Here is a 25,871-nt window from a genome sequence, read left to right as displayed (position 1 = left end):
TAAGAGCAATGCAGTACATTACAATTGACATAAATACAGTGTGGAACACAAATTACAACGGAGAGAATATTCACTTTTATAATTACCATGTTTTGTAAACAAAAAAAAGAAGATACGTTTTGAAGAATATTATGAGAAGAAGGGAAGTGGTACGCAAGCCCCCTCCCGCCCAGTTTGTGGAGCTTGAGCTGTACTGGGGCAAGTAGTATTTCTGCAACTGGATGCTGACTGAGCAAATTTGCTTCGGTGTTTGACCTACATAGCACCGATTTTCTGCTGAACGGCTATGATAAAATAATATTTCAAGTTACGATGTTTTGAATTTGATTGTCAGTTCAAACACCAATGAAAACTGTTTATTAACTTGCAAATTTCATGGTTGGGTGTATTTTTATAACAACTGTGGCCAATTATAAAAAAACAATTAAAAAAAAGTATTGTCAGATCTGTGTACAGTTGGTGTCATTGCTATGACTGCCTGCAGATTCATATATATTCAAACAGTCTACATAGTAGATATTATTTTAGATCTATGAATTATTAATAAATGAAGAAAAAAAACATTAGCAGTTGTTACGTACCATTGTCAAAGTATCTGACTGTAGAATTTCTGGACACACTGGGATCAAAGTTTGCCATCAAAGGAGCAATGTACTGCGTTGCTGTTAACATTCGATGTACAACTTCTCCGGTGTATATGAACCCTGAAGTAAGAAACAAACAAGAATGATGCAGCAGAGAAGCTTAAACAAATCACATAAATAGATTGTGTACAGCAGTGCCACTGTTATTTCTTTTCTGTTAGCAGAGGGTAAACACAACACACATACCCTATATTTTTTCCATTTTGTTACAAATGAAATTCCTGGTTGGCTGAGGTGTGCACCCTGGCCACGCAGGAACCAGCACTCTAGTCAGCATAAGCTAGGTACACAATAAGATAACCTGTGCTCACCCTTTGGTAGCTTGGCACAGAGCAGTCAGGCTTATCTACAAAGGCAATATGTAAAGTATGTGTGCAACACACGCAGTAACATAATGAATACACCAAAAAAATATTCTACACATGGTTAACACTATAGATGATATACTTATGAATAAAACAAGACCAAAATGACAAACATCCCATAAATAGAACTAAGTATAACAAAACAGTGCTTTGAATTCAGAACACTGAAAGGTTACTTTAGGTCATGCTAGAACGGGGTAAATCCAAATTTCAGGCTGACAGCGATGGAGCATGGTTCAGATACAGTTCCAAACAGGCACCGCAGAAGTTTCACCTTCTCAAGCTGAGTGAGGTACCCCGTTTGGGGGAAACGGTCACATGGAGCAAGTCGAGCATTGCTAGTGATGATCCTGTGGGAGCAAGCATGCAGCGATGCCTCCTGAGCAAGGACACAATGATGCGGTGGCTCACGCTGATTCTTCGAGCAAGCAGGCAAGTCCCAGTGTGAATTGTCTTCATCACAGTGTAGTTGGTCTGGTTTCCTACTTCTAGTGGCAGGAGTGTGTCCCTCCCCATCATGGGCATGAACCCCCAAATAATATTGCCCCAGAACTTCTCTGGGACCTTGTGCACTTTCAAAGTCACTTCATAAGCTGCCAACTATCTTTTATATGTCATCCCCCACATTATACCTGGGCCCAATATCTTTTGGGACATATAATCTGGACTCATGTGAAGAAACTGCAGGTATGCTGCCACCATTAGTTTTGCTGCTGGTCCCCACTTGGAGAGTTCTGATATCCAGCTCTCTGAGCATAAGCGAATGGGCAATATTCCGTTCCTCCATGACCAGGCTCCATTCCTCTAGAACCTGCTCTTTCTTAAGCTTAGAAAGATTAAACTTTAGTTTTCTCTCCTCCCTCCTATCCTCCAGCTCATCTGGGGTCAGGCTCTTCAAAGACATACTGCCGCCTGCTCTAGAGTGGAATGCCAGTCCTCACAGAAAATTGCCACCCCACCCAGGCCTGCACATCAAGACCCTGTGACAAGTTCAGCTCTGATCCTTCCACAGGCACAGACCCCTCATCATTCACTTCTCCTTCTGGGTGGGTGGCTGCCCATACTCTCAAGGTTTTCTGAAGCTCTACCTTCTTATCACTTCCCTTGTAGAACACCCTTTTTTCCTGGCAGAAACCCTTTAGCTGAGCCACTGTATATGCTTCTAGGATGGGCAGTTTGAATTCCATATTGCCAGGTAGGATCACAGACATTGAAGAGAAAAATAGGACTTGAGCAAAATAACTTTTAGAAAAATCTAAAGATGTCAGATCAGGGAGAATTGAAAAGAAGCTCAAATTGGCCCCAGTATAGAGTTGTAGTGTTGGCACAGAGCATTCAGACTTATCTACAAAGGCAATGTGTTAAGTATGTGTGCAACACACACAGTAACACAATGAATACACATCAAAAATACTCCACACAGGGTAACAAATATAAATTTATATTTTTATAAATAAAACAAGACCAAGACCAAAATGACAAAAATAAAATGAGTAGAACCAGTGCTTGAATTATCAAAGAATAAATCAAAAAGAGTGCTTAAAAGTCAATAGCAATTAAAGGTTCCTTTAGTTAGCACTAGAACTGAGTAGATTCAAAGTTCAGGATCACTGTGATTGAGTGTGAGTTGGATACCATTTCAAACAGGTCCAGCTGAAGCTTTACTTTCTCAAGCTGATTAAAATACTCCATTTGTGGGGGAGATGTCACCGGGAGCAATTAGAGAATCGCTAGCATTGATTCTGCAGGCGCGAAGAGTCGGCCGGGCATCGCGGATGGTAGATGGGGCCTCGTGGTTACGGACAGCGATGCTTGCTTCCTGAAGACACAATGCTGTGGTGGCTCGTGCTGATACTTTGAGCAAGCAGCACAGTCCCAAAAGCTTGATTTCAGGGCCCCAGGAGCTCTAGGTGATGAAAGCAGCTGCGGGACCCCCTTTTTAGGTCCGAGCTTGGAGAGGGCACCTCAGGCAAGGGTAGGACTCACAGAAGCAAAGTCCAGAAGCAGCAGCAGAATTGTATGAATTTTTTTGTGTGCCTTAGACTTCAGAAAACAGGAGGGAAGTCACCAAGCCATTGCTGATCACTTGGAGGGAAGGCAAATTCCAGCTCTCTTTCCAGCAGATTCATGGAGCAGCAGGCAGCAAGGCAACAAGCAGAAAAGCAGTCCTTCCAGAAAACCAATCCAGTTGAGTCCTTTAAGCAGCATGAGTCCTTCTGACAGAGGTTCAGTTCAAGACCCAGAAGGGTCTGATTCTAGTGGATCAGGGAACCAGTACTTATCCCCAAAAGTGCCTTTGATGTAGGGGGTGACATGAAAGGAACTCTCTGAAGTGCACACGGATACCTTTCAACCTAGTCTTGTCCGCCAGGCTAACCTGGTGGGCAAATCAGTGCTTTGTGTGAGGATAGGACATAGCCTATTCAGATGTAAGTGTGAGCCACCACTCCCCCTTCCTGCCCAGGAAGGCTATCAGAATGCAGATGAATGCAGATGAGTATCCTGTCACACCCAGCCCTGCCTATGTTTGGGGCTCTCTAGAGGGAATGCACAAAGGGTAGTTGTAAACCAGCCCAGACGTGCACTGGAGACAGGCTGTCAGTCACAAAGAGCAGTACATACAGAGAAATGTTCACTTTCTAAAAGTGGCATTTCTTAACCCCTTCGCTGCGGATGACAAAGCCAGCTTGTCATGGGCGTTACCTGCGCTGCGCGCATGCCGAGCTGGCTTTGTCACAAAAGCCGCGATTTTCAAATTTCAGCGCACAGCGGGAAAACCCGCTAGCGCGCATGCGGTTAAATAGTAATGTTAAATACAACTTAACCAGTAAAGAGGATTCATCATTACCATACCAAACATATCAAACGTGAAAAAGCTACTCCTCTCTGATCAGGAATTACAGCTTAAAAGTATATTAAGGAATTCCCAGTGCTGGCCTATAAGAGGGGTAGGCCTCTCAGTGGTGAAAAAGGAAATTGGCCGTTTGTCACTACCAGGACATGTAAAACATGTAGGTACATGTCCTAGCTTTTACTTACATAGTACCCTGACCTTAGGGTTACATAGAGCATACCTTAGCGGTGACATATATGCAATAAAAAGGGGTTTTAAGGCTTGGCAAGTATTTTTAAATGGCAAGTCGAGGTGGCAGTAAACTACACACACAGGCACAGCAGTGGGAGGACTGAGACAGGTTTGAAAGGCTACTTCTGTTGGTGGCACAATGAGTGCTTCACACCCACTAGTAGCATTTGAAGTACAGGTCCTGGGTATATGGCATATCACTTTACAATGTACTTACCAGTACAAAAAATATGGCAATTAGGTATACACCAATGTCATCATGTTTATGGGAGACACACATATACTTTAGCACTGGTCAGCAGTGACAAAGTGCTCAGAGTCCTAAGTGCAACAAAAATGGGAGGTAAAAGGCCAAACGTTGGAGGAAAGACCACCCTAATGATGTCAGGTCTAACACATTCTATGTCAACTTTATTATTCTCTCGGTGTCAGAAGATCCAAGTCTGAAATGAGTGGGCCTCAACTATGTCAACTGAGGTCTTCACTAGTGGGGTCCTGTGCCTACGTACTGTGGTCCCTCAGACTGGGAATCCAGTACCCCTTTTAGCACTTGCCTGTCAGGGTAGAGAGGCAGAGCAGTCATGGGCTAACCACTGGCGTAACGAAAACTGAGGGGGCCTCCCTGCACGGTAGGTAGCGGGGCCCCCCTCCGGGCTCAATCAGGAGCTCCCGGCCAGAGTGCAGTGCCGAGGGGGCCCCCTTGAGCTTTGGGTCCCCCAGCACCGTGGGGCCTGCAGGGGCCGGTGTTAGGCCCCTGGGGCTAACAGAGGGTGATGTTGTGGGCTAGAAACGCAGAACTCAGAAATGGAAGAAATAACACTCAATAAATCATTGCCTAGTCAGTGCTTTCTCTTTTTTTTTAAATAAAAAGTACTTAAGCATACACGCAACTAAATACCATGCATAATGTTTCAAACAATTACAAAATAACAGGTATAAAAGACAATTGGAATTGCTCCTAAACGGCTCACAATTTTAACAGTGAGCCTGCAGTCTTTTACACTCAAAGGCACTAGTTGCATTGTGTACCTTCTGACTTTAGCTAAAGGATCGTTATATTTCTATGTGTGCACTAAGATAAATAACAGCCTCTCAAAACCAAAAGTGCAAAGTGTCCAACAACACTTCCAAGAGAACACGAAAAGCCAGTTCTGCAAGTGTCTGAATACAAGTCTGTATTCTTACCGGGATCAGTAAACTATTTTTCCTAGGAGCTTTAGGGTGAGGACATTCCTCCCGTGTGTTTACCTCGAGGTTCTGCCCCTGCTCATGGTGGCCTCCAGAATGACATAAAGCACTCTGCGATGGCCCTGCCCCTTCTGTCTCACAGAAATATGAGATATGCAAATTTAAAATAGGTGCTGCTGGGTTATGGGACACTCCTTCTCTCGAGGCATTTTTCATTGATGCAGTCGGTAAAATTTAATTTTTCTATTGGCAGGTTAAAACATTTCTGTGTTAAAAAAATGCATGACCTGCTGCGATATACAGCCAGATTCATCAAAGGAAATTCGGCTCACAAAGGGCTAGATTCTGAGAATCTGGCCCTTTGCGAGCGCTATTTTTGCATTTGGGATTCATCATCCCAAATGCAAAAATCGCAATTATAGAAATCGCTAAATTGCGATGAATTGCATTGAAGGAAGATTTCTTAAATGCAATTCATGAACCATTTAAAAATTGCGAATTCGCAATCTGGGGCCGCTATTTACCGCAAAGTCTAACTACGTGGTAAATAGCGAAAACTTAGAAAATTGCACTTTAGTGCATTTTTCTAAGTTGTATGTTACACACACATGTCCTTTGGACATGTGTGTGCGCAACACCAGTGTACATTACCATTTCACGGGTGCTACAGGGTGTCCTTTGGACACCCTGGCACCCTTGAAATCCCATCCTGATTTGCGATTCGCTATTTGCTATTCGCAATTAAGGAATGACTACCATTCATTCCTTAGGCCCATTGGAATGAATGGGGAGTCATTCCAAATCGCAAACAAGGAAGCTGTAGGAATCGCAACAAATATTGCGATTTCTACATGAATCCCGTTTTTACGAGTCTTTAATAGCGATTCCTTAATATTCGCTATTAAGGACTCGCAAAAAATGACAATGATGAATCTGGGGGTAAGTCCTTGATCCTTCTTGGAGCACTTGCATACACTCCAGAAAGGAACATGCAATGGTCTGCAGATCACATGGTTTCACTGCCCCCACCTAGCTGACACTCCCCAACCAGGCAACGTGCACGGAAGAACACTTCCTCCGGCTCTTGCCTTACATCCTCTTCCACACACAGATTGGAGAGCAGGCAGTGGGAGCAGTAACCAAGCTGTGGGTTTGAGGAGCCCCCAAAAAGAAAGCAACGAAAGTCATTTGTGGGTGTTCTCCAGCAAGGAAAGAAAACGTTGCCAGTAAACCACCTCTATGAAGGGAACCAGCCCCCAGATTTATCAAAGTCCGATTTTGTGAGTCCTTAATAACGAATTTTAAAGATTCGTTATTAAAGACTCGCAAAACGGGATGCATGTAGAAATCGCAATAATTTTAGCGATTTCTACAGCTTCCCTATTTGCGATTCGTTAATTGCGAATCGCAAATAAGGAATGGCTTTCCCATTCATTCCCCCATAGGAATGAATGGGGAGTCATTCCTTATTTGCGATTAGCAATTAGCGAATCGCAAAAAGGAAGCAATTCCAAGGGTGCCAGGGTGTCCAAAGGACACCCTGTGTCACCCCTGAAATGGTAATGTCCACTGGTGTTGCGCACACCCATGTCCCAAGGACATGTGTGTGTGTAACATACAACTTAGAAAAATGCACTAAAGTGCATTTTTCTAAGTTTTTGCTATTTACCACATAGTTAGAATTCGCGGTAAATATTGGCCTCAGATTGCGATTTCGCAAATTTAAAATGGTTCATGAAATGCAATTAATCGCAATTTAGCGATTTCTACATTTGCGATTTTTGCATTTGGGATGATGCATCCCAAATGCAAAAATAGCGCTCGCAAAGGGCCAGATTCTCAGAATCTGGCCCTTTGCGAGCCGATTCTGGTTTGATGAATCTGGCTGCAGATTCGTTGAGTACTGCTTAGTTGTTCCCAGGGAAATAAACACAAACAGGAGCCCCAGGAAAATGTTAATTATGCTGTGAGTTTTTTTAAACAGAGTGTACCCGAGATGATCAAATAAGGGTTTTCTTCTATGGTGATTATCCCTGGACATTTGCCAGTAGTCAAAAGAGTCTTTGGCCTGTTGTGTTCTTTGGCCTCTAGGTGCAATCCTGTATTTAGCGGTTTCTGTCCACACAAATTATAGGGATTTCCTTTAGGGGTTTAATGGTGCATTCTGGCAAACTCTGGTGCTACTGACTCTTCCTTTGTAGCCTTCTGCCTTTGTCCAGCTTTGGTACTCACCAAATAGTGAGGGACTACAGCATAGCAACACCTTCTGTCTGCTGAACTCCCCAAGCACTTTTCATCAAGCAAAATTGCGATCGCAATAGCTGCGAATTTGCTATTGCGATCGCAATTAACAGAAAAGCAATTCATGATGTGAAAAACACAGAAATTGCGAATTCGCAAAATTAAAATAGCGAAATCGCAAAATAAATCACAGAATCTAGGAGGAACCCCTATAGCGAATCGGAAATAGCGAGAATCCATGGATTCTGCGATTTATTGTGCGATTTTGCTAAATAATCGGAAACGCAATTCACGAAAACTCGCAATTACTGAAAAATCGGAAAATCGCTATTTGCCAGGCTCAATTTAAGGAGAAGCAAAAGCAGGTGGTAACCATGAAGGAAAAAAAATATATTAAATCTAACGAGCCTCAGGTGCAGACCTGAACAAACATACTTAAGGAATCACAGTAGGAGCATGAGGACTCTCAAAATGCCAGGACATTACATGGTGGTCAGGCGGCGAAGGCTCCAGGCTGCAGCACGGAACAGACGCAGGATCCAGGAGCGAATATTCCAGCAGCGGGTCAGCCTTCTGGGACAAACTGCGGAATTTACTCTAAGTACCGCCTGAATGGGGCAATGATCATCAAGCTGATCCGGGACTTAGACACCCTGATGCAGCACCCAACAAGGAGGACCAATGCCGTGCCCACACATGTCCAGGTCTTGTGCAGCCTGCACCTACTGGCCTCCGGAAGCTAAGACTTTCATCACGGACATATTGGCACAGTACCCGGAGAGCACACATGACTGCTTCATATTCCGGCACAGCAGCATTCACACACGACTGGCCAGGGGAGACTTTGGAGAAGGACACCTACTAGGTAAGTGCACATGCCCCCAAATAGTACACTGGGATCATGTAGCTGCCCAGAACAGGCACTCACCCTCTGCTCCTATCATTTAGGTGACAGCGCATACGCTCTCCGTGAGTACCTCCTCACCCCATACCTCAACCCTGCAACACCACAGCAACAGCGTTACAATGCTGCACACATACGCACAAGAAATTGCATTGAGAGGACATTTGGCCTTTTGAAGAGCAGATTCTGCATACTTCACAAGACTGGTGGGGCCATCAAATACGAGCCTGAGGTCTGCTGCCACATCGTGGCCGTGTGTGCAATCCTCCACAACATTGCTACCAAGTGCAGGATACCTGTAGAGATCTCTGACAGTGAGTCGGAAGGGGACAACCGACCACCTGCACATGTGCGTCATGCACGCAGGGAGAATCCTGCAGAAGGACACAGGCGCCGCAACTAAATCACCATTAATTGTTTCTAGTGCACTCACTCCCCACACCAAACACTTCACTCATGCATGACAATAGAAATAATGACATGAGTCAGATTAAGTTTAACAGAATATTTGTTATTTTTTTTGCACAATAAAGTGGGAATTTCTCACACAGTAACATGCGAGCCATATTGAGTCATATGCCCTATGTATTTGAGGAGGGCATGCTTGTCTCAGCAGCATGGCCCTTCATGGTACTATACAAATGTTCAATAGCGCCTCCGGGCGGACGCTCCCAATCTTCTTTCCAGCTCTTCCTCCGGATTTGCCTGTGAGGCAGCAGAGGCCCTGGTACTGCGGCGGGGTGCTATCACCAGTGGCACGGATTGGCTGCTGTGGTTTGAATTAGCCTCACTAGTGTCATCCCCCCACCCGCCTGGCCATGGCCAGTTGCCTGCATACCCTGCACTGCAGTGGTCACTTGCTCCAGTGCTCTTGCGACGTCCTGGCAGCACTGGACCATTTGCACTTGCATGGCCAAGGAGCGTCATGAGAGCTGGGAGGTCGTATTCCCTATGATATAATTTGACCGCGTGTACGCAGACAAGCGGGTCAGCAGCTGCCGGTGTCTGCGCCGGTTGACGTCCCGCTGGCTATACATGGCCTGGGTGTTGGCCTCCACTGCAGCGGTCATCCTCTCCATCCGGTCTGACAGCTGTCCAACATTCCTAGCGGTCTTGTTGAGCTGTAGATGTATTGCTGCGAGAAGACGGGCTTCTGTCTGGTGGATGTGGAGCATACAGTGCTCAATAGAGAGCCCAGGTGCCCACACATTCACCCCCTTGCCAGCGAGTGGTGCTGCGCGGCTCCCTCACCAGTCCGCTGGACTGGCTCCTGACAGCAGCATTGCAGCGGGTTTGTCTGCGTGCTGCAGCTGTTGTTGTCAGACACACTGGCGTGTGAGTCACAAGCTGTGGTTGTGCTGCGCCTGTTAGCAATGGGGTGGCACTGTCCACAGGGGCAGGTGGTGGTACTACCGCTGGTGCGGCAGCTTGCCCTGATGGTCCTGGGTGTGGGGATGGATGGACGTCTCCCTCGGTGTCCTCAGTAATGTCTTCAATTTGTAGGGCATCGCTATCCGTACTGGGTACTTCAGCGCCACCTGTGATGTAGAGTGGACGTTGATTAATGACATGTATCTTACACATTGAAGATTGCTACATGCATGCAGGCTACCATTCCCTGACTCGCTGCTGGATTGACTCTCACTGAACAGGTCTGGCTGTATGGGGCTAGATGGTAATTGTGGTCAGACTACATGTCCCACAATGCAATAGGGCTTTTGTGGTGTGCTTTGGCTGCATGACTGGGGTTTCTAATGGGGTGATCTGGGGTCATTGCCATTGTTAGGGGACAGGGTCGCAGTCACGTGGCACTTACCTTGTGTATCTTGGGTGGGTCAGGAGGGGTCCAGCTGGGTTACCCCCATGCATGCCTGGGGATTCAGGGTGTCCTCTACTCGGTCCTCAAGTGGGGTGTTGGGTGGGACAGAGGGCTCCCCTCCTCCTGTTGCGACACGCTCCCCCAGCCTCTCTGCGATCCTCTCCTTGGTCCGCCCTCTGAGGTCGTACCACCATTTTTTCAAATCATCCACAGAGCACTGGGTCACTCCCACAGAATTTACTTTTGCGCGGATGCGCACCCAAATCCTCCTTTTATCGGCCTCAGTCACTCTTCTCGAGTCCTTCCCAAAGAGGCGGTCGTGGTCCTTGCACACTCCCTCTATGAGATATTCAAGTTCTTGTTCCGAAAATTTTATTTTCCTTTTCCTTCCTGTGGAAGTTTCCCCTGCAGCTTCCTGTGACATGTTCTGCAGTGGGGTGTCTCCTGAGGGCATATTACCAAGCAATAGCGATAATTATCCCTATTGCTTGGTTAGAGACCAAAAAATACCGCTGAGCGGCGGCGATTTTTATCGCCGATAAACATTGGTATTACCAAGGTTTATCGCAAATGCGATAAAAATCGGCTGCAATGCATGAATATCGCTGAAAAGTCAGCGATATTCATGCATTACCGAGCTAATGCTCTTATCCATGTTATCCACCTCCCATTGGATAACATGGCTAAGAACTGATCAGGGCAGTTGTTAACTTTTGGAGATATTCGCGCTTAGCGCGAATATCTCCAAAAGTTGGTAATAGGAGATAGCGATGTTTGCGACTGTTTCCAGTCGCTAACATCTTGGCACGCCCACTTTGCATGTCATTAGTGATAAATATCACTGACATGCAAAGTGGGGCCCAAGATGATCGCTATGTCCTACTAGCTGTCGCTAACTGGTGTTAGCGAGAGCTAGGTAATAGGGAGATAATTTTATCTCCGCTTTCTTGGCTTTTAAAACCAAAAAAGCGGAGGTAAACCCCCTTGATATTATGCCCCCTGGTTTTCAGATGGAGGTACTCTGGAGTGGAGCTCTGAGCAATGCTGCTTCCACTTCAGGCTCACAATGCAGAATGAGGGTGGAACCTGCCTACTTCCTGGTTGTGATGTCATCACTGTGCTCAGAATGCAACTTCCTGTTTTTGCGATCTCGCAATTAGCGAGATCGCAATTTGCGATTTTGGTAATTGCGAGATTGCAATTTCAACAAGGGTATCGGCCGATTCGGTGAATTTTATGCGATTTTCGGAAACTCGCAATCGGCGATTGCGGACGATTGCGATTTGCTTTTTTTATCGCAATTTTTCTTGAATCCCATTCTGCGATTTCTACATTGCGATTCGCATTTTCTCGCAATATAGGAATCCCAGAATTTGAGATTGATGAATCTAGGTGTTAGATCTTCAGCAACTAGGGTGCCTTTTTTGTGCAGTAAGAGCCTGCATCTAAGAGTGCTCCTTCTTTCAAGATTGTTAGCAAGTCCACCCCCGTGGACATCAATTCATCATAATGTAAAAAATGTATATATAAGAACAGAATTAAACAATACGTTCAAACAGATAAAATAGATGTTAAAGCAAGTATAAGCCTATTTTAACACTTACATTAATTAGGATGCCAAAATGGTATGTCAGGCAATCAGCCTTCACATGCTATGGGGTAGACACTATATGCCAGACGTTACATAAATGCCTACGTTGCTAACAAAAAGCCCCAAAAAGCTCACGCACCATTACAATTGGAAGCTTGCAACAGGTACACAGATTAGGGGCAGCATGGGCTGCAGAGGTGTAGGATTCCCTCATACTCACAGAATGGGCACAGCAGAGGCAGCAGGAGTGTAAGCCCCTCCTACACTACACAAAATAGATACAGAATGAGCAGCACTACTCATGCTGGAGCTTTGCCCACCAATTGAGATGTTGATCCTACTTTCTTTTTAGTAGCGTTGTTCTTGCCTCAATACTGTGATACCAGTGTACAGCACAAGTCAGAAGAGTTCCAGTTTGTGAGAGCTGAGAGGATGTGCCCATACTAGCATGTCAGTGCATAATGTAAATCAGGAGCGAGGTGAAACGTGTAAGCTCGGCAAATGTTGGATTAGAAGTATATTAGTGCATATTACAGTTTGGATGCTATTAATACGATTTACAGAGGTGCAATATTCATGCTATGGAGATATCTCAGAGCAGGTAGAGTATGCAAGGCATGCTAGAAATGCATTGTGAGAGCTCCATGGAAATTCTAGAACTAGAAAAGTGATGCCTGGTGCGAGGAAAGATATGGATGCATATCAAGAGCTTCATGGACATTTTAGGTCCTCATTCCAAGTCTGCTGGAGCACTGTCCACAGGGGAGTTTGGCACTGGCTGATTCTCAGGGGCCTGGTGTTCCTAAATCCTAAATTACTAGTATAAGGCCCAATTGTACCCCGTGCAGTTTCACACCACCTAAATCCACTTGTCCTCAGCATATGGAAAATCATATCACTTGTAAAGTCCCAAGAATTCGGAATCCATGTGTGGTAAAGGACCTACTTTTCCCAGGTTCACATGTTTCCCCATTCTGGGTACTTTAACATGCGACACAAAAATTAGGGGTGAAAATACTAGTTGGAATCATTACTTTGGACCTGGTATGGTCAACCTTTAGCTACAGCCATCTTGTAATGAAGCCATAAGTAGTGGGATAGCAATACATTGTGCAAGTGAGGATGAAGACGCAATGTGAGTGCTTTGTGTAATTCATAGAAATGATATAGCGGTTCATGTTTCACGTCAGGATTAAGATGCTTTCTGATAACTCTGTGCAAGCATTTGCATAGCTACTCATGGTGTAAGCCAGAATAGAGATGCGTGGTCAGAGCTCAGTCTGAGTTGTAGCTCAGATAGGAAGATTTAGGGCCTCATTTATTAGAGGCCTGAGCACCGGAGCATCACATTTTATGATGCCCTGTAGGTGCAGGCATTTAAATCACATCGATGAGGAGACCTAAAGCCACCTTGAGCAGCTTTGCATGGCCTCATAGATATGGAGTAAGGCAAGGCAGCATAAAGCACTGCCTTGTCTTATTCTCTGTCAAGAAGGTGTTCCATGGGCATTGCTGTGGGTGTTCCCACACAACACCCAGGGGGTTTGACACATTCCCAAATTTACAAGGATCTGTAAACCTATGGAATGTGTCAAGATTGTGGGCTTCCCTAGGGGAGGCGTAACGAGGAAGAATATATTTATTTCTCCTAGTTTTTACCTCTTTCATGAGTGCTGCACTCTGCAGCACACTTAGAAAGAAGAAAACACCTCAGTTGATTTATTTTGTGCAGGAAGGAGTCCATTCCTGCACAAAATCCATTGTTTCAACAAAGCAGACACACTTGCACCGTAGTGCAATGGTGCCTGCGTTGGCGCTAGGCACCAATTTGGGTGCAGGCAGAGAGGACAGGAATGTGCCATATGTAATTAAAAAGGCACATTCCTGCCCTCTCCTTTTGAAGGAAGGCAGCGCAGCAAGGGGACGTACGGTGCTGCCCTATGCCAAAAAGTCGTAAATGAGGCCCTTCAATCAATCAATCAGGGGGATTATAAGGCGTGCCACTCACCCGTGAGGGTCTCAAGGTGCTGGGGAAGGGGTGAGGGGGTAGGAAGCTCCGGCTCAGTCAAAGGGCAAGGTCTTGAGACCCTTCTTAAGGTGTGCAGGTTCGGGGAGCATCTGATGTTGACTGGGAGCTCTTTCCAGGTCTTGACTGCAATGTAGGAGAAGGCCCTACCTCCTGTTCTGCTTCTGTGGATGCTGGGGGGTATCTCCCAGGGCGAGGTCGGCGGATTGGAGGTTCCTTTTGGGAACGTAGAAGCAGACTCCCCGTTGAGGTATTTCGGTCCGATGTTGTGGAGGGACTTGTAGGTGTGGGTGAGAAGTTTGAAAGGTATTCACTTCTTGATGGGGACCTGGGTAGGTCTCAAAGGTGTTGAGTCATGTGTTTATGCCATGGGGTGCCAAGGGCGAGACTGGCTGCAGCATTCTGGATGGTTTGGAGCTTGTGTAGAAGGGTCCTGTCGGTGCCGGCGTAGAGGGCCTTTCCGTAGTCCAGTCTGCTGGTTATGAGTGCGTGGGTGATGTTTTTTCTGTGTTCTGGGTTATCCATTTGAAGGTCTTTCAGGGGATGTTTAGGCAGTTGTAACTGTTGGAGGCGACAGCGTTGATCTGGCGGATCATGATGAGGGAGGAGTTGAGGATGATGCCGAGGTTTCAGGCGTGGTCTGTCGGGGTGGGAGTACTCTTAGTATTGGGATAGAAGTCATGCTTGCTGCAAGTGAGGATAGAATTCCATTAAGAGAGCTTTGTGCTAGATTTAGTACTGAAATAGTAACAGTGCATTGTGCATGGTACAAGTGAGGATAGTGATGCATTGTGAAACCTTGGAGGAAGGCAGTGCATGGTACAAATGACGATAGAGATGCAGTGTGTGCTCTATGCTAGTCTTAGAAGTGGAATAGTGATGCATGGTGCAAGTGACGATAGAGATGTTCTGTAAGAGCTTTATGGCAGGGTGGCAGCATGAGTAGTCAATATTTTGTACATTTCTATTTTAAATGCATGCACAAGTGAAATTTCATGAATGAAATCTAGTAATTTCCATAAAATTAAATATATTTTACCCGATGCTGGGAAAAATGGCAGATACAGTTTTGTGAGTTATAATTAGGAATACCACATATTTCAAGTTGCTCAGTGTCAGACAGAAGAAGCTCATTCAGTCCAGGAATTATCTATGCATGATGTTGTTTATAGTTTTGGTTACCCCAACTCAGACTAGGCAAGCTACCTACGAGGCAACATAAGACCCCTAGAAACAATGCAGAACACGTGCAAATTCTTATATTCCTTTCCTCTGACTGCCTTATCAGTGTTTAGTGGTGTAGCACTGTAGTGGGATGATTCAGCCACAGCTCTGGTGCGTGTAATAAAAGGTTATTCTGGTCACTAGGCCATGGTAGTCTGAACCGTGAAAAGGCAAGGGAGCCAGCATTACACCCTGGAGTGTAGGCTCCTTTGTACACTACTGACTTTGATTGGTGAGGAGTGCTAAACAGCAGAATGCAATAATTTATTTTTCTTCATGACCCTTGATGGTTTAATACTAACTTTACACAGAGACAGAACGGTCTTTGCATCCCCGTTTCAGACTCAAAAAGTTATTATTTATCCATTTACAGGTTCGCCGCATCTCTTAGTGATGAAAAACCCTCACACTCAAAACAAACACTCAACAATCAATAAAAGTTTCACTTTTGAGTCCACTAAGAAAGCCACATTTGCTTTCTGATCTTTGTGCTGCTCAGAAGCTTCTCAGAGCCAGGGTTAGCAAAGAGAGTCCCAGGGGTCGCAAGGGGAGAGCCAGGACTCTCAGCTGCCACCACTGGCACAATTTACATCCATGTCCACACCCTACTGGCCTTGAAAAAGAGTCGGGGTAGGGCCCCTAGCACTGGAGACAGAGTCAATAACCATCCAGGAACACAAGCTCAGAATAGGGCCCTCCGTGATCTAGATGGGTTCACTGGCTACGCTGTGTTATCCTTCTCTTCTGTTCCCCTTCGTTGCAACTATTCTTCCCTCGAAAAGGTTTACAAATGGTGGTTGGCAGTCAAATGGTGGTTGGCAGTTTTAAAATTTGGGAGCCACCTACCAAATTCATGTTATGTTAAGTTATATTAATGAAACTTGTAACGTGCATAGTCACTAAAAGGGACTCTTGCCGCTATAGTGGAACAGAGGTGATAAAAGGGAACAATACTATTATCCAGGAAAAGATAGAGGGACATCAGTTAAGAGTATACTTGCCTGATTAACCAGGTTTTCAATGATTTTCTGAATTCTGAGTAGCAAGATGCTGATCTTATTTCAGTGGGGAAAGCGTTCCAAAGGTTGGGGGTGATGACCAGATAACTGGTCCCGCCCTGTCTCTTCCTCCTGAGCTTAGGGATAGACATGTAGTTCCAATGGGCAGAGCGTAAAGCACACAAACTAGTGTATTTATGTAGTTGTGAGGTGATAAAAGAAGGGATTTTATTGTGAAAGGCTTTGAAGATGATACAACCTAATTTGAAAATTAATCTTTGTTCTGAAAATTGTTCATACGAGGAGTGATGTGACAATGTTTAGGTTGTTTATGTGTAAGAAGTGCTGCCTGGTTCTGAATGATTTGAAGCCTTTTGGTGAGGTATTTTAGGTAGTCTAGCATAGAAGGAGATGGCATAGTCGATATTTGAGATCACAAGGGCAATGACCGCTTGGATAAGGGCCTCCAATGTAAGAAATTTGGCGCTTTTCTTGATTTTACGCAGCATGAGAAAGGCCGTGGAGATCACCGACCCAATTTGAGGTTTCATAGAAAGTGTGGCATCGATAATCACTCCAAGACTTTTTACTGCTGTTTTGGGGATGGGTGGAGATCCCAACTCAGGAGGCCAAAGTGAGTCAGTCAAGTATTCAAGCTTATTATTGCTAATACCAATCTCGGTTGTATCCGCATTAAGTTTCAGTTGGTTGCTGTTCATCCATTTATGGATATATAGCATGGCAGATTGAAACTGTGCCTTGGCCTCATGGGTGTTGTCATGCTTAAAAAGTAGTTGCATGTCATCAGCATAATTATAGATGACGCAATTCATTTTTTGAGATTGTAGACTAGGGAACAAATGTATATGTTAAATAAATGGGGGAATGAATATGAGCCCTGGGAAATGCCACAGTCAAGGTAGGCTTGGGAGGAGAGGAATAGAGTGGTCCAACTGGGGGTGGGTTTTCACGAATTATATGATCCAATCAAGTTCTGAACCTCTCAGCCCTGCAGCCTCGATTTGGTCCATCAGGATGAAAAGGTCCACCATGTCAAAGGCCACTAAGAGATTGAGGAGGACCAGCACCTGAGTATGGCTGCTATTGCAGTCCATGCATATATCATCCAATACAGAGAGGACGAATGCTTCTGTTGAGTGAGCTGGGCGAAAGCCAGCCTGATGGGCTTCCAAAAATTCAGAGTTTTCTAAGAAGGTGCAGAGGTTGTGAGCTACATACGCCTCTAGTATTTTTTGCTAGGTAAGGCAAGAGCGAAATTGGGCAGTAGTTTTTTTAGAGAGACGAGGGTCTTCACCAAGTCTTTTTTGAAGGGGGACTACAATTGCTTCCTTGAATCTACTATGTACTTTCCCTGAGTTGAGGGAGAGGTTAAGGAGGACTAAATCAGGATCTGAGACGACAGAGAGAGCAGACTGTAAAACCTTTGGGGGACAGAGGTCCTTGGGGGAGACAGACTTTACTTTCATCAGTAGGTCCATAAAGGCTATTGATTTCTGGAAATGAACATATTGCAAACTGGTTCATATTGTCAGGAGTATTCGTGGTGGACAGAGAGCTAGTGTGGATGCTTGTTTTTATGGTCTTAATCTTGTCCATGAAATAGGCATTGTGTTCGCCTCATAGTGACTGGCAAGGGGTAATTGGAAGAGTGAATCTATCAGGGCAAGAGAGTAATGACATAATGCCAAATATCTCCTTCGATTTATTGATAGAATTAAGTATTTTATTTGTGACAAAAGCTGATTTGGCTTGCTGGATGAGACATTTGCATTGTTTAAGATACTGAAGGTAGGATGCCTTACCTCGGTGTTATAGTTCCTCCGCCATTTGCGTTTGTGATGATGTAGATCTGATTTAGATGTTTAGATCATTGGTGAACCATTTGGAGGCTTCATGATACCTAGTTCGTTTTAATTTGCATAGAGGTGCATGGATGTCGCTGGCTTTAATGAGCCAGTCAAATATTCCTGTTTCAAAATGGTTGGTATTGTTATCACACATGGATATAGTTGATGCTAAAGAATGGCCGATCAGCCTGTGACAAGCATACAGAAAAAAGCCCAGTATTGGGTGAGGATTTTGAAGGAAGAATTCTGTGAGAACCAGTTTAATTAGATGATGATCAGACCAAGCATATGGAGATACTGTGATATCAGACAGTGAGAGATGTATGGACCATATTTGGTGCAGTATATGACCTTTTGTATGCGTGGAGACAAACACATGCAGTTCATGGTTTAGATTTCTGAGATGGTCGGTGAAATTGGATGAGAGTGGACCTTCTTTATCATCATTAGCCCAATAGTTGAAGTCGCCTATCAATTGGACTTTGGCATGGTCGACAATGAAAGGAGAAATTAATTCAGAAAACAGATGCGGGAATTGCTGTATATGATCAAGGGGTGATAGGTAAGAGAGCAGATAAGAGGGAAAAGGAGAGATTCTAGTATGATAGTTAGACAGTCAACTGTACGGATATTTAGCAAGCTCGATTTAGAGAACTTTATGTGATGTTTGACTATAGCAGCTACTCTGCCTCTGGCTTGTCCAGAGGGGTGATTATATTGATTTGATTGGGGATGTAGTAATTATCGGAAAGGACAGCGAGCATGCCGATGGGAAGATTCCTCTGTTAGCCGTGTTTCAGTCAGCAGAAAAATATCTGGGGACTCAGAGTCTAGTAGATGAAAAATCTAATTTTGGTGTTTTACCAGAGAATGTGAGTTCAAATAGAAAAATTACTATTTGATTCAGTTTAATGTTTTGAGCACTGATAGTAAGGCATAATTTTCTGTTAGATAAGACATCAGTATTGGTTTAGAATGGTGGGGAGTTAGCAGAGTTAAACATTTAAAGTTTGCATAGGGTTGAGAGGACCCTATAGTCTAGTTTGTAATTAGTGGAGTAGAGGTGTTTGATATCATGATAAGTGTAGCATTTGTTTCGGGCATAGAGTCTGGCTCCTAGTGGATGGGCACAGACGGGCTTGCTTAAGGTACACCTTCGGCATATCTGTTGCACGTCCATGTTGAGATTGTCCTTTACGACGTAGCTCTGCCACAGCTAATCAAGGCTATCCCAATGATTGGTTCCCCCCAGGCATTGCACGGATTGGGCCCTTTGCTGCAGAGTATCTCCTTATGTGTTCTACCGGAATCTTCATCTTGTGCCTTCTCCTGCCTTCTGCTTTCTTTCCCTCCCTAGCCCAATCCAGGTGCTCCTCCCCCTCCCAGGGTCTACTTAATGACAGCCAAAGACAAATCTGTCTGCGGTTGACCACACCCAGCACCACAGACCCAGGCCAGTCTGAACGTCGTCACTACACATCCTTTAACTAGAAACCCTCAACACTGGATGTCAGCATGACAGATGCCTCTGCATCACACCTCACTCCATGGTAGGGCCATTTTCATGCGCTCTCTGCCACTTCTTCTGTGTCAAGACGCCTACTCCACACACACCTCATATGCATAATCCTCAACACCAGATCGCTCTGCAAACATGCCATGGAGATTTGTGACCTCATCGACAGGCACCACCCTGACCTTCTTCCCACAGAAATCTGACTAAATCCTTTATCCACACCATCTATCACCATGGCAGTGCTGTCAGGCTACAAGATCACCCTCCAGGACAGGCCCCATAAACTTGGAGGAGGCCTCACCATCATTCATAAAGAGGCAATCACCTGCACCACCTCCACTGATGAACACACACCATTCATAGAGCACATGCACTTCTGACTACAAGTCAGCTACACCACAACCTCCTCCCCTACTGAACCTTGGACCAAAACCACTTTCATCAACTTTCTCACTGACTTAATCACCTCTACTCCCATCAGCTCTAATGACTTCATACTGCTCTGCAACCTCAACGACTCACCAGACCCCAACTCAATTGCCGTTCTCAAGAAGCTCAACAACATCAGACTCACCAAGCTCATCCAAGGCCAAGAAACAATGTAGGACACACCCTTCGCCCTGTCTTCGCAACCAGCTACAAAAATACCTTCAGCCACCTTCCCCAGTTCACCTAGCCAGACCACTCCATTTTACACTTTCGCTCCAATGCACCTCGCTGCACAATACCAAGGCCAGCCAGAAACCTCAGATGCTTTTTACCTCTTAGTTTCTGGTCCCATTAGGTTTTCCTTTCTTTTTGTCTTTTATTTCCTTTCCCTGTTGTGTTATGAGATCAGTGTGCAATTCAAAGCGTCGGGACACTCTTTCGAGTAGCCGCACGCTATATAAAACCCCGGTATAACATAACATAACATAACATGCAGCTAGAACAACTTAACAAAGAATGGAACTGAACTCACACCCTCAGATCCAACCAACCTGATTTTACCGGTGACATGCAGAATGGCATAAGGAACTTCAACTACTGGATCACGCACTGTGCGGACACACTAGTCCCCCTAAAAGAAGTTAGACAAACAACAACCAATGCTAAAGCCTGCTGGTATATGGAAGACTTGAGAGACTCCAAACGTTACTTCAAATGCATGTAGCACCTACAAACCTGCACTTAGAAGATTAAACATCCAGATCAGAGAAGCAAGGGAAGCTGCTGTTGCACTAAGGTTGCATATTCAAGTGCCCCCCAACTAAAAACTGCAAAGAAATCTTCAACATTGTCAGAGAATTCTCCAATCACAGGACCTCTGCAACAACCTCTCTGACTTGTTTCCTAAAAAAAATACTCAAAATATATAGTAACTTTGAACCCCAACACAGTTCAGAAGACCCAATTGGACAAAAGCCAATTATCACCAAGAATAACCTTCAACTAATGGACTGGAGCCCCCTCACCAAAGAAGAGATGGCTGAAATTATGAAAACTATCTGCTCGAGAACCCCCACCTACTACTGCCCACACTATATCTACAACTTGGGAGGATCCTTGAATAGCGCCTATTTCATCACCATCATTAACACCTCCATCCATAGTGCAACCCTCCCAGATTGGGAAGACGCCAATGTCAAATCTCGCCAACCCTTGACAAACCTGAAGGACGTAGTAACTACAGACCCATCTCAATCATCTCCTTCCCTTTCAAAGTTATGGAGAAAGCAATCAACAGGCAACTCTCCAACCATCTAGAACAGCACTTTCCCCATGACATCTCTCAGTCAGGATTCCACAGCAACTGCAGTACAGAAACCACCCTATCACAGCAACTGCCACAGACCATCATGGACCAAGGAAAACTGCTGCTCTCATCCTCCTTGACCTCTTCACAGCTTTTCATAGCCTATACCACAGCACCCTCACCTCAAGAATCCACATGATCAGAAGAAAACAGCCACCCTGAGATGGATCATCTCCTTCCTATCCAGTAGAACCCATGTGAGTCAAATTCCCACCATACACCTCTGAACCAAATAGAACCTCGCCTATGGAATCCCTCAAGAACCTTCCCTCAGCCAAACCCTTTTTAACATACACATGGGACCTCTCGCCTGTGTCATAAGAGCTCACAGAATCAGCATTGTCGCCTGTACTTATGACACACATCCCATCCTCTCCCTCACAGATCATAACAACACCACTAGGATCAACATCATTCTACCTGCATAACCAACTTTGCGAACTGGATAAAAGAGAACTTCCTAAAACTTAACACCAACAAAATGGAAGTCCTGATTGGTAAATTAGGACCCACCCTCGCACACCATGCCAGAACCTTCAGAATCCTAGGAATCATCCTGGATGACAAACTCCCAATGACCAAACAGGTAAATTCTGTAACCTCTTCCTGCTTCCTTATTCTAAGAATGCTCTGCAAGATCTTCAAGTGGTTCCCAACCAACACAAGACGCACCGTTACCCAGAACCTCACAATCAGCAGACTGGACTACAGCAACCCACTCTATGCCTGCATCTACGACCAACTCACCCAAATTCTCCAGACCACCTACAACGCTGCTTCCAGACTCATCCTAAACATCCTCTGCAATACTCTGTATTTTACAAAGAGTGATGAAAGATTTTACTAGTCTATGAAAAGGTGTATGTGATTGTCACGTGGATGATGTCATCGGTGATGTCATCAGTGATGTTATTTGAGATGTCATCAGTGATGTCACTGACCATGTCATGAATGATCTAATATTTGACATCATCAATAGTGGATTGCGGGTGCGCGAAATATAGTTAGTACAACTAACTATATAGGAGCAATTTCAATGGTTTTTTAAATGCTAATTCCTAACTATATAAGGCCTGAAACCTATGGTTTTTTCAGTGAATTTCAAATGTTTTTTATATGCTAATTCCTAACTATATAAGGCCTGAAACCTATGTTTTTTTCTGTGAATATATATATATATATATATGCAATTTCTCTTGTCAAACTGTTTATTTCTTGCACAATCAGTAACGCCTCCCCCACCCTAAATACTCATCAGCAGCAACTGGGGTTACGTACAGTAGCACAACTATCACCAGAGCAGCGGACACAGTGACAGTGGGCTCTGAGAGGCCCATTACACCCCAATTATAGCGGTTCTGGGGGCCAATTTTTCTTTTTGCAGTATGGTCCATGGCACAATTGCTACGCCATTCGCTCCATAACACAGCAAACCAGGGACACCTTGAGGCATGGGTAGAACTGAATACCGTGTAATGTCCGTGGGTAAACATAAGGTAGGACATGGGAAGTGTGGACGGAGTTGGCAGTCCTCATCTGTGTTGTCACATTATGTGCATCTACCCAATAAAGAAAGGCCAAACCCTCTCTGTGGGCCACTTTTCCTCATGGAAACTGCCCACAAATAAAGCTAGTCACCCACAGTCCACGTCAGTGCAGATTAACGCAGGTCATGGAGACTAAAAGATCCGACACCCATACTCATGACCCTCAGAGCAGGGTCTAGATTCGCATGACGCCTACACTCCCCCCTCTACCCCCACAAGTCAACACGCAAACTGAGCTCGTTCACAAAAATAGGGGTGTGCTGTCGCAGTAGGGGGCTAGTAATGTATAAAAGCACATAACACAAAGAAAGACCCGTCCACGCGCAGGCCAGATGTTCCTCCGTGCTTTTGGTTAAAAACTAAAAATTACAAATACACTATGGGCCATTAGGGACTCTCGTGGCTCAACAGATCCTGGGGCTGTTTAAAACATCCCGCCTCCCACAACCCGATAATGGCAGTAAACTGGTATTTCCTCATACCTGTCTCTCGGATCGATCCAGCTGGTAGTTTTGCTCATTTAGTTGATGTAGTACACCTTCACGTCAAAGTCCACGGCTTCCTCCCAACCCTCTGGCAAAAGCAGCTCCTTCCGCGGCATCTCCACCACTGGGCGATGTTCCCCATACAGCTCCCAAAAAGTTACTCTTGGTCAAAAAATTATAAGTGGGGGAGATATAGGAGCCGACACAGACTCGGGAGCAGAGGCTGAGGAGCAGTATCAGCACCAGAGACTGAGCACCGGAGCGGCCCACAACAGTAGACAAAGGCTGCAGTGGGACGGGTACAGCAGCGAGCGGAGCGGACATGTCAGGGACAGCGGGCGCTCACGCCACTGCCAGCATATGTCTTCAATTATCGCGGGCGCGTCTGGCCATGATAATTGAAGACATATGGGCTTTGGTGCACGTAACAGACGTCAATAGGCTGTAGGCGGAGCTACGCTACCTCCCATGGCCTATTGCGTGTTCTGTTTTAAAAATGCACGCACACAACGCCCAATAAAAATGGACTTAGGAAATAACACACACGAGCTGTGTGGAATTTCCAGGTCCATTTTTAAAACCCTGAGAAAAGGACTCTGGCTGCGCGAACACTGCTGCACAGTGTACACTAGGCCAAGACCTAAAAAGTGCATCTGCAGTAACAAATCAGGTCATGGCCATCATTGTAAACTGCAGTCTCTGAATACTCTCAGTGCATACTTTCCTTATAGGTTCTAGAGTCCTGCTCCACTATGTTATTTGACCAATTTGGACCTGTGCCACCAGGCATAGAGCAGATATCTGGACAGTGTAAAGACAAGCCACCTTGTCGTATCTGATCTAAATACATGTAGGGCCTCTAAGGGACGTGAGAACGACAGCAAATGACAAGCCGGGATAATCCATGTTTTTCTCAGGGCAGCATAGGCAGGACAGAAGAAGGGAAAATGTTCAATGGTTCCTGGGAAAAGACTACAATACGGACACAAAGGAGTTACGGTAGCGGTCGCCCAACTACTTTTCATGATCTTTAGTGGGAGAACCCCAGTCCTAAATTGTATGTAAAGTGCTCATGCATGTGCGCGATCAAAATCATCCATGTCAAATTCAAACTTAAAACAACTTTTTACTTTTAAGAATCAGGTGTTCAAAGTGCGATGGGACCTAGTATCAGTGCAAGATGCATGAATAATCAATAAGATTCCAACACCTTTTAAAAATCTTTTTGTAATTGACTGCGGATCATCCCACATGGTCCTCAGTCTCAATTTTAAAAAACACTCTTTAACCTTACCAAACTAAACCAGATGCCATGACTTTCTTTGAAGGGTTAGTAGTTCATCCACAGCATCCTTTACTGGAATCTGGGTATTACTAGTCCAGACTCTTATCCAAAACATAAGCACCTTGTGGACAGCAAAGTGGATAATAGACCTTAGTCTGAGATCAAGGCGTAGGGGTAATAAAGGAGGGTATTAAGATAGAATATCGACGGGAAAATATCGACTAGCATTAATATCGTGGTAAGAATATCGAAAGAAAAAAATATCGTCTTAGTAAATATCGTTGTAAAAAATATCGTTTTGTTAGAATGACATAAATATCGTCAAACAAAAATATCGATGAATAGAATATCGTTGACTAAAAAATCGTTGTATATAATATCGACAAAAAAATATAGGGGCCGATTAGGATGGAGGATTTTCCGCCTCCTCCGGGCCGGCGGAAGCCACCTCCGGCCCGGAGGAGGCGGAAAATCCTCTGCGGACTCACCAAAGACCCACCGCCGCATTACGATGGCTGGTGGGTCTTGGTTTCTGTCCGCTGCTTTTCCGCCGCGGTCGGATTACAACCGCGGCGGAAAAGCTCTCATTTGGCTGGCAGTGTCTATCAGACACCGCCAGCCAAATTAGGAAGCATTAGTAAACATGCTTTTCCGCGGCGGTTTTTCCGCCGTGGAAAAGCATGTGTACTTTTGATTTTGGGGGCCCGTTGCGGGCCCCCAGGGTGTTGGCGGGTGGGGGGTGCACATGGGGGGTACCTATGGTACCCCCCAGCATTTGCATGCACAATGCGGCAGGCACCGCGCGGTGCCTGCCGCTTTGTGCATGTAAATGTAAAACATGCACTTTTAACATTGCGGCGGGTGCTGCTTGAAGCAGCACCCGCCGCAATGTTAAATATCCAGGATGTGACCGCCAGGGTGGCGGTCACATCCTAATCGCACATGAGGGAACGCCGCAGCCCCTGCGGACGTTCCCTAATACTCTGGGGTCGCGGACGGACTCAAGTCCGTCCGCGATCCTAATCGACCCCATAATGTTTTAAAAAAAAAATAATAATAATTATTCATGTTTTAAAAAATTTAGAAAAATACTTTTAATAATAATAATTATAAAAAAATATTTTTTACAAAAGATTTGTTAAAATTTTAGTAGCAGGTTATTGGTATTATAGGGGATAAGGGTGGGTAGTAATTTAAAATTAAATATAAAAAATGAACAAATTAGGAATTTAATCAGAATTCGAAATTTAAAATTTCTAAATAGATTTTTTCACGAAATTTTATTTGTAA

The 25,871-nt window shown here is 44.9% G+C and overlaps 1 protein-coding gene across 1 annotated transcript in view; it reads right to left on the bottom strand.

The window, feature by feature from the left end:
* The window catches only part of PLXDC2 (plexin domain containing 2), a 1,375,592-nt gene that overhangs the window by 469,265 nt on the left and 880,456 nt on the right, over nucleotides 1-25,871 (bottom strand). The window contains exon 5 of the mRNA XM_086941957.1: nucleotides 582-704. Coding sequence (XP_086798083.1) covers nucleotides 582-704 — 123 coding nt within the window. The remainder of the gene's footprint in view (nucleotides 1-581; nucleotides 705-25,871) is intronic.

The sequence above is a fragment of the Lissotriton vulgaris genome, chromosome 10 (genome assembly GCF_964263255.1).
Source record: "Lissotriton vulgaris chromosome 10, aLisVul1.2, whole genome shotgun sequence".
Classification (NCBI taxonomy): domain Eukaryota; kingdom Metazoa; phylum Chordata; class Amphibia; order Caudata; family Salamandridae; genus Lissotriton; species Lissotriton vulgaris.
Note: the sequence above shows the minus strand (reverse complement) of the source record. Positions and strands in the feature narration are given on the sequence as shown.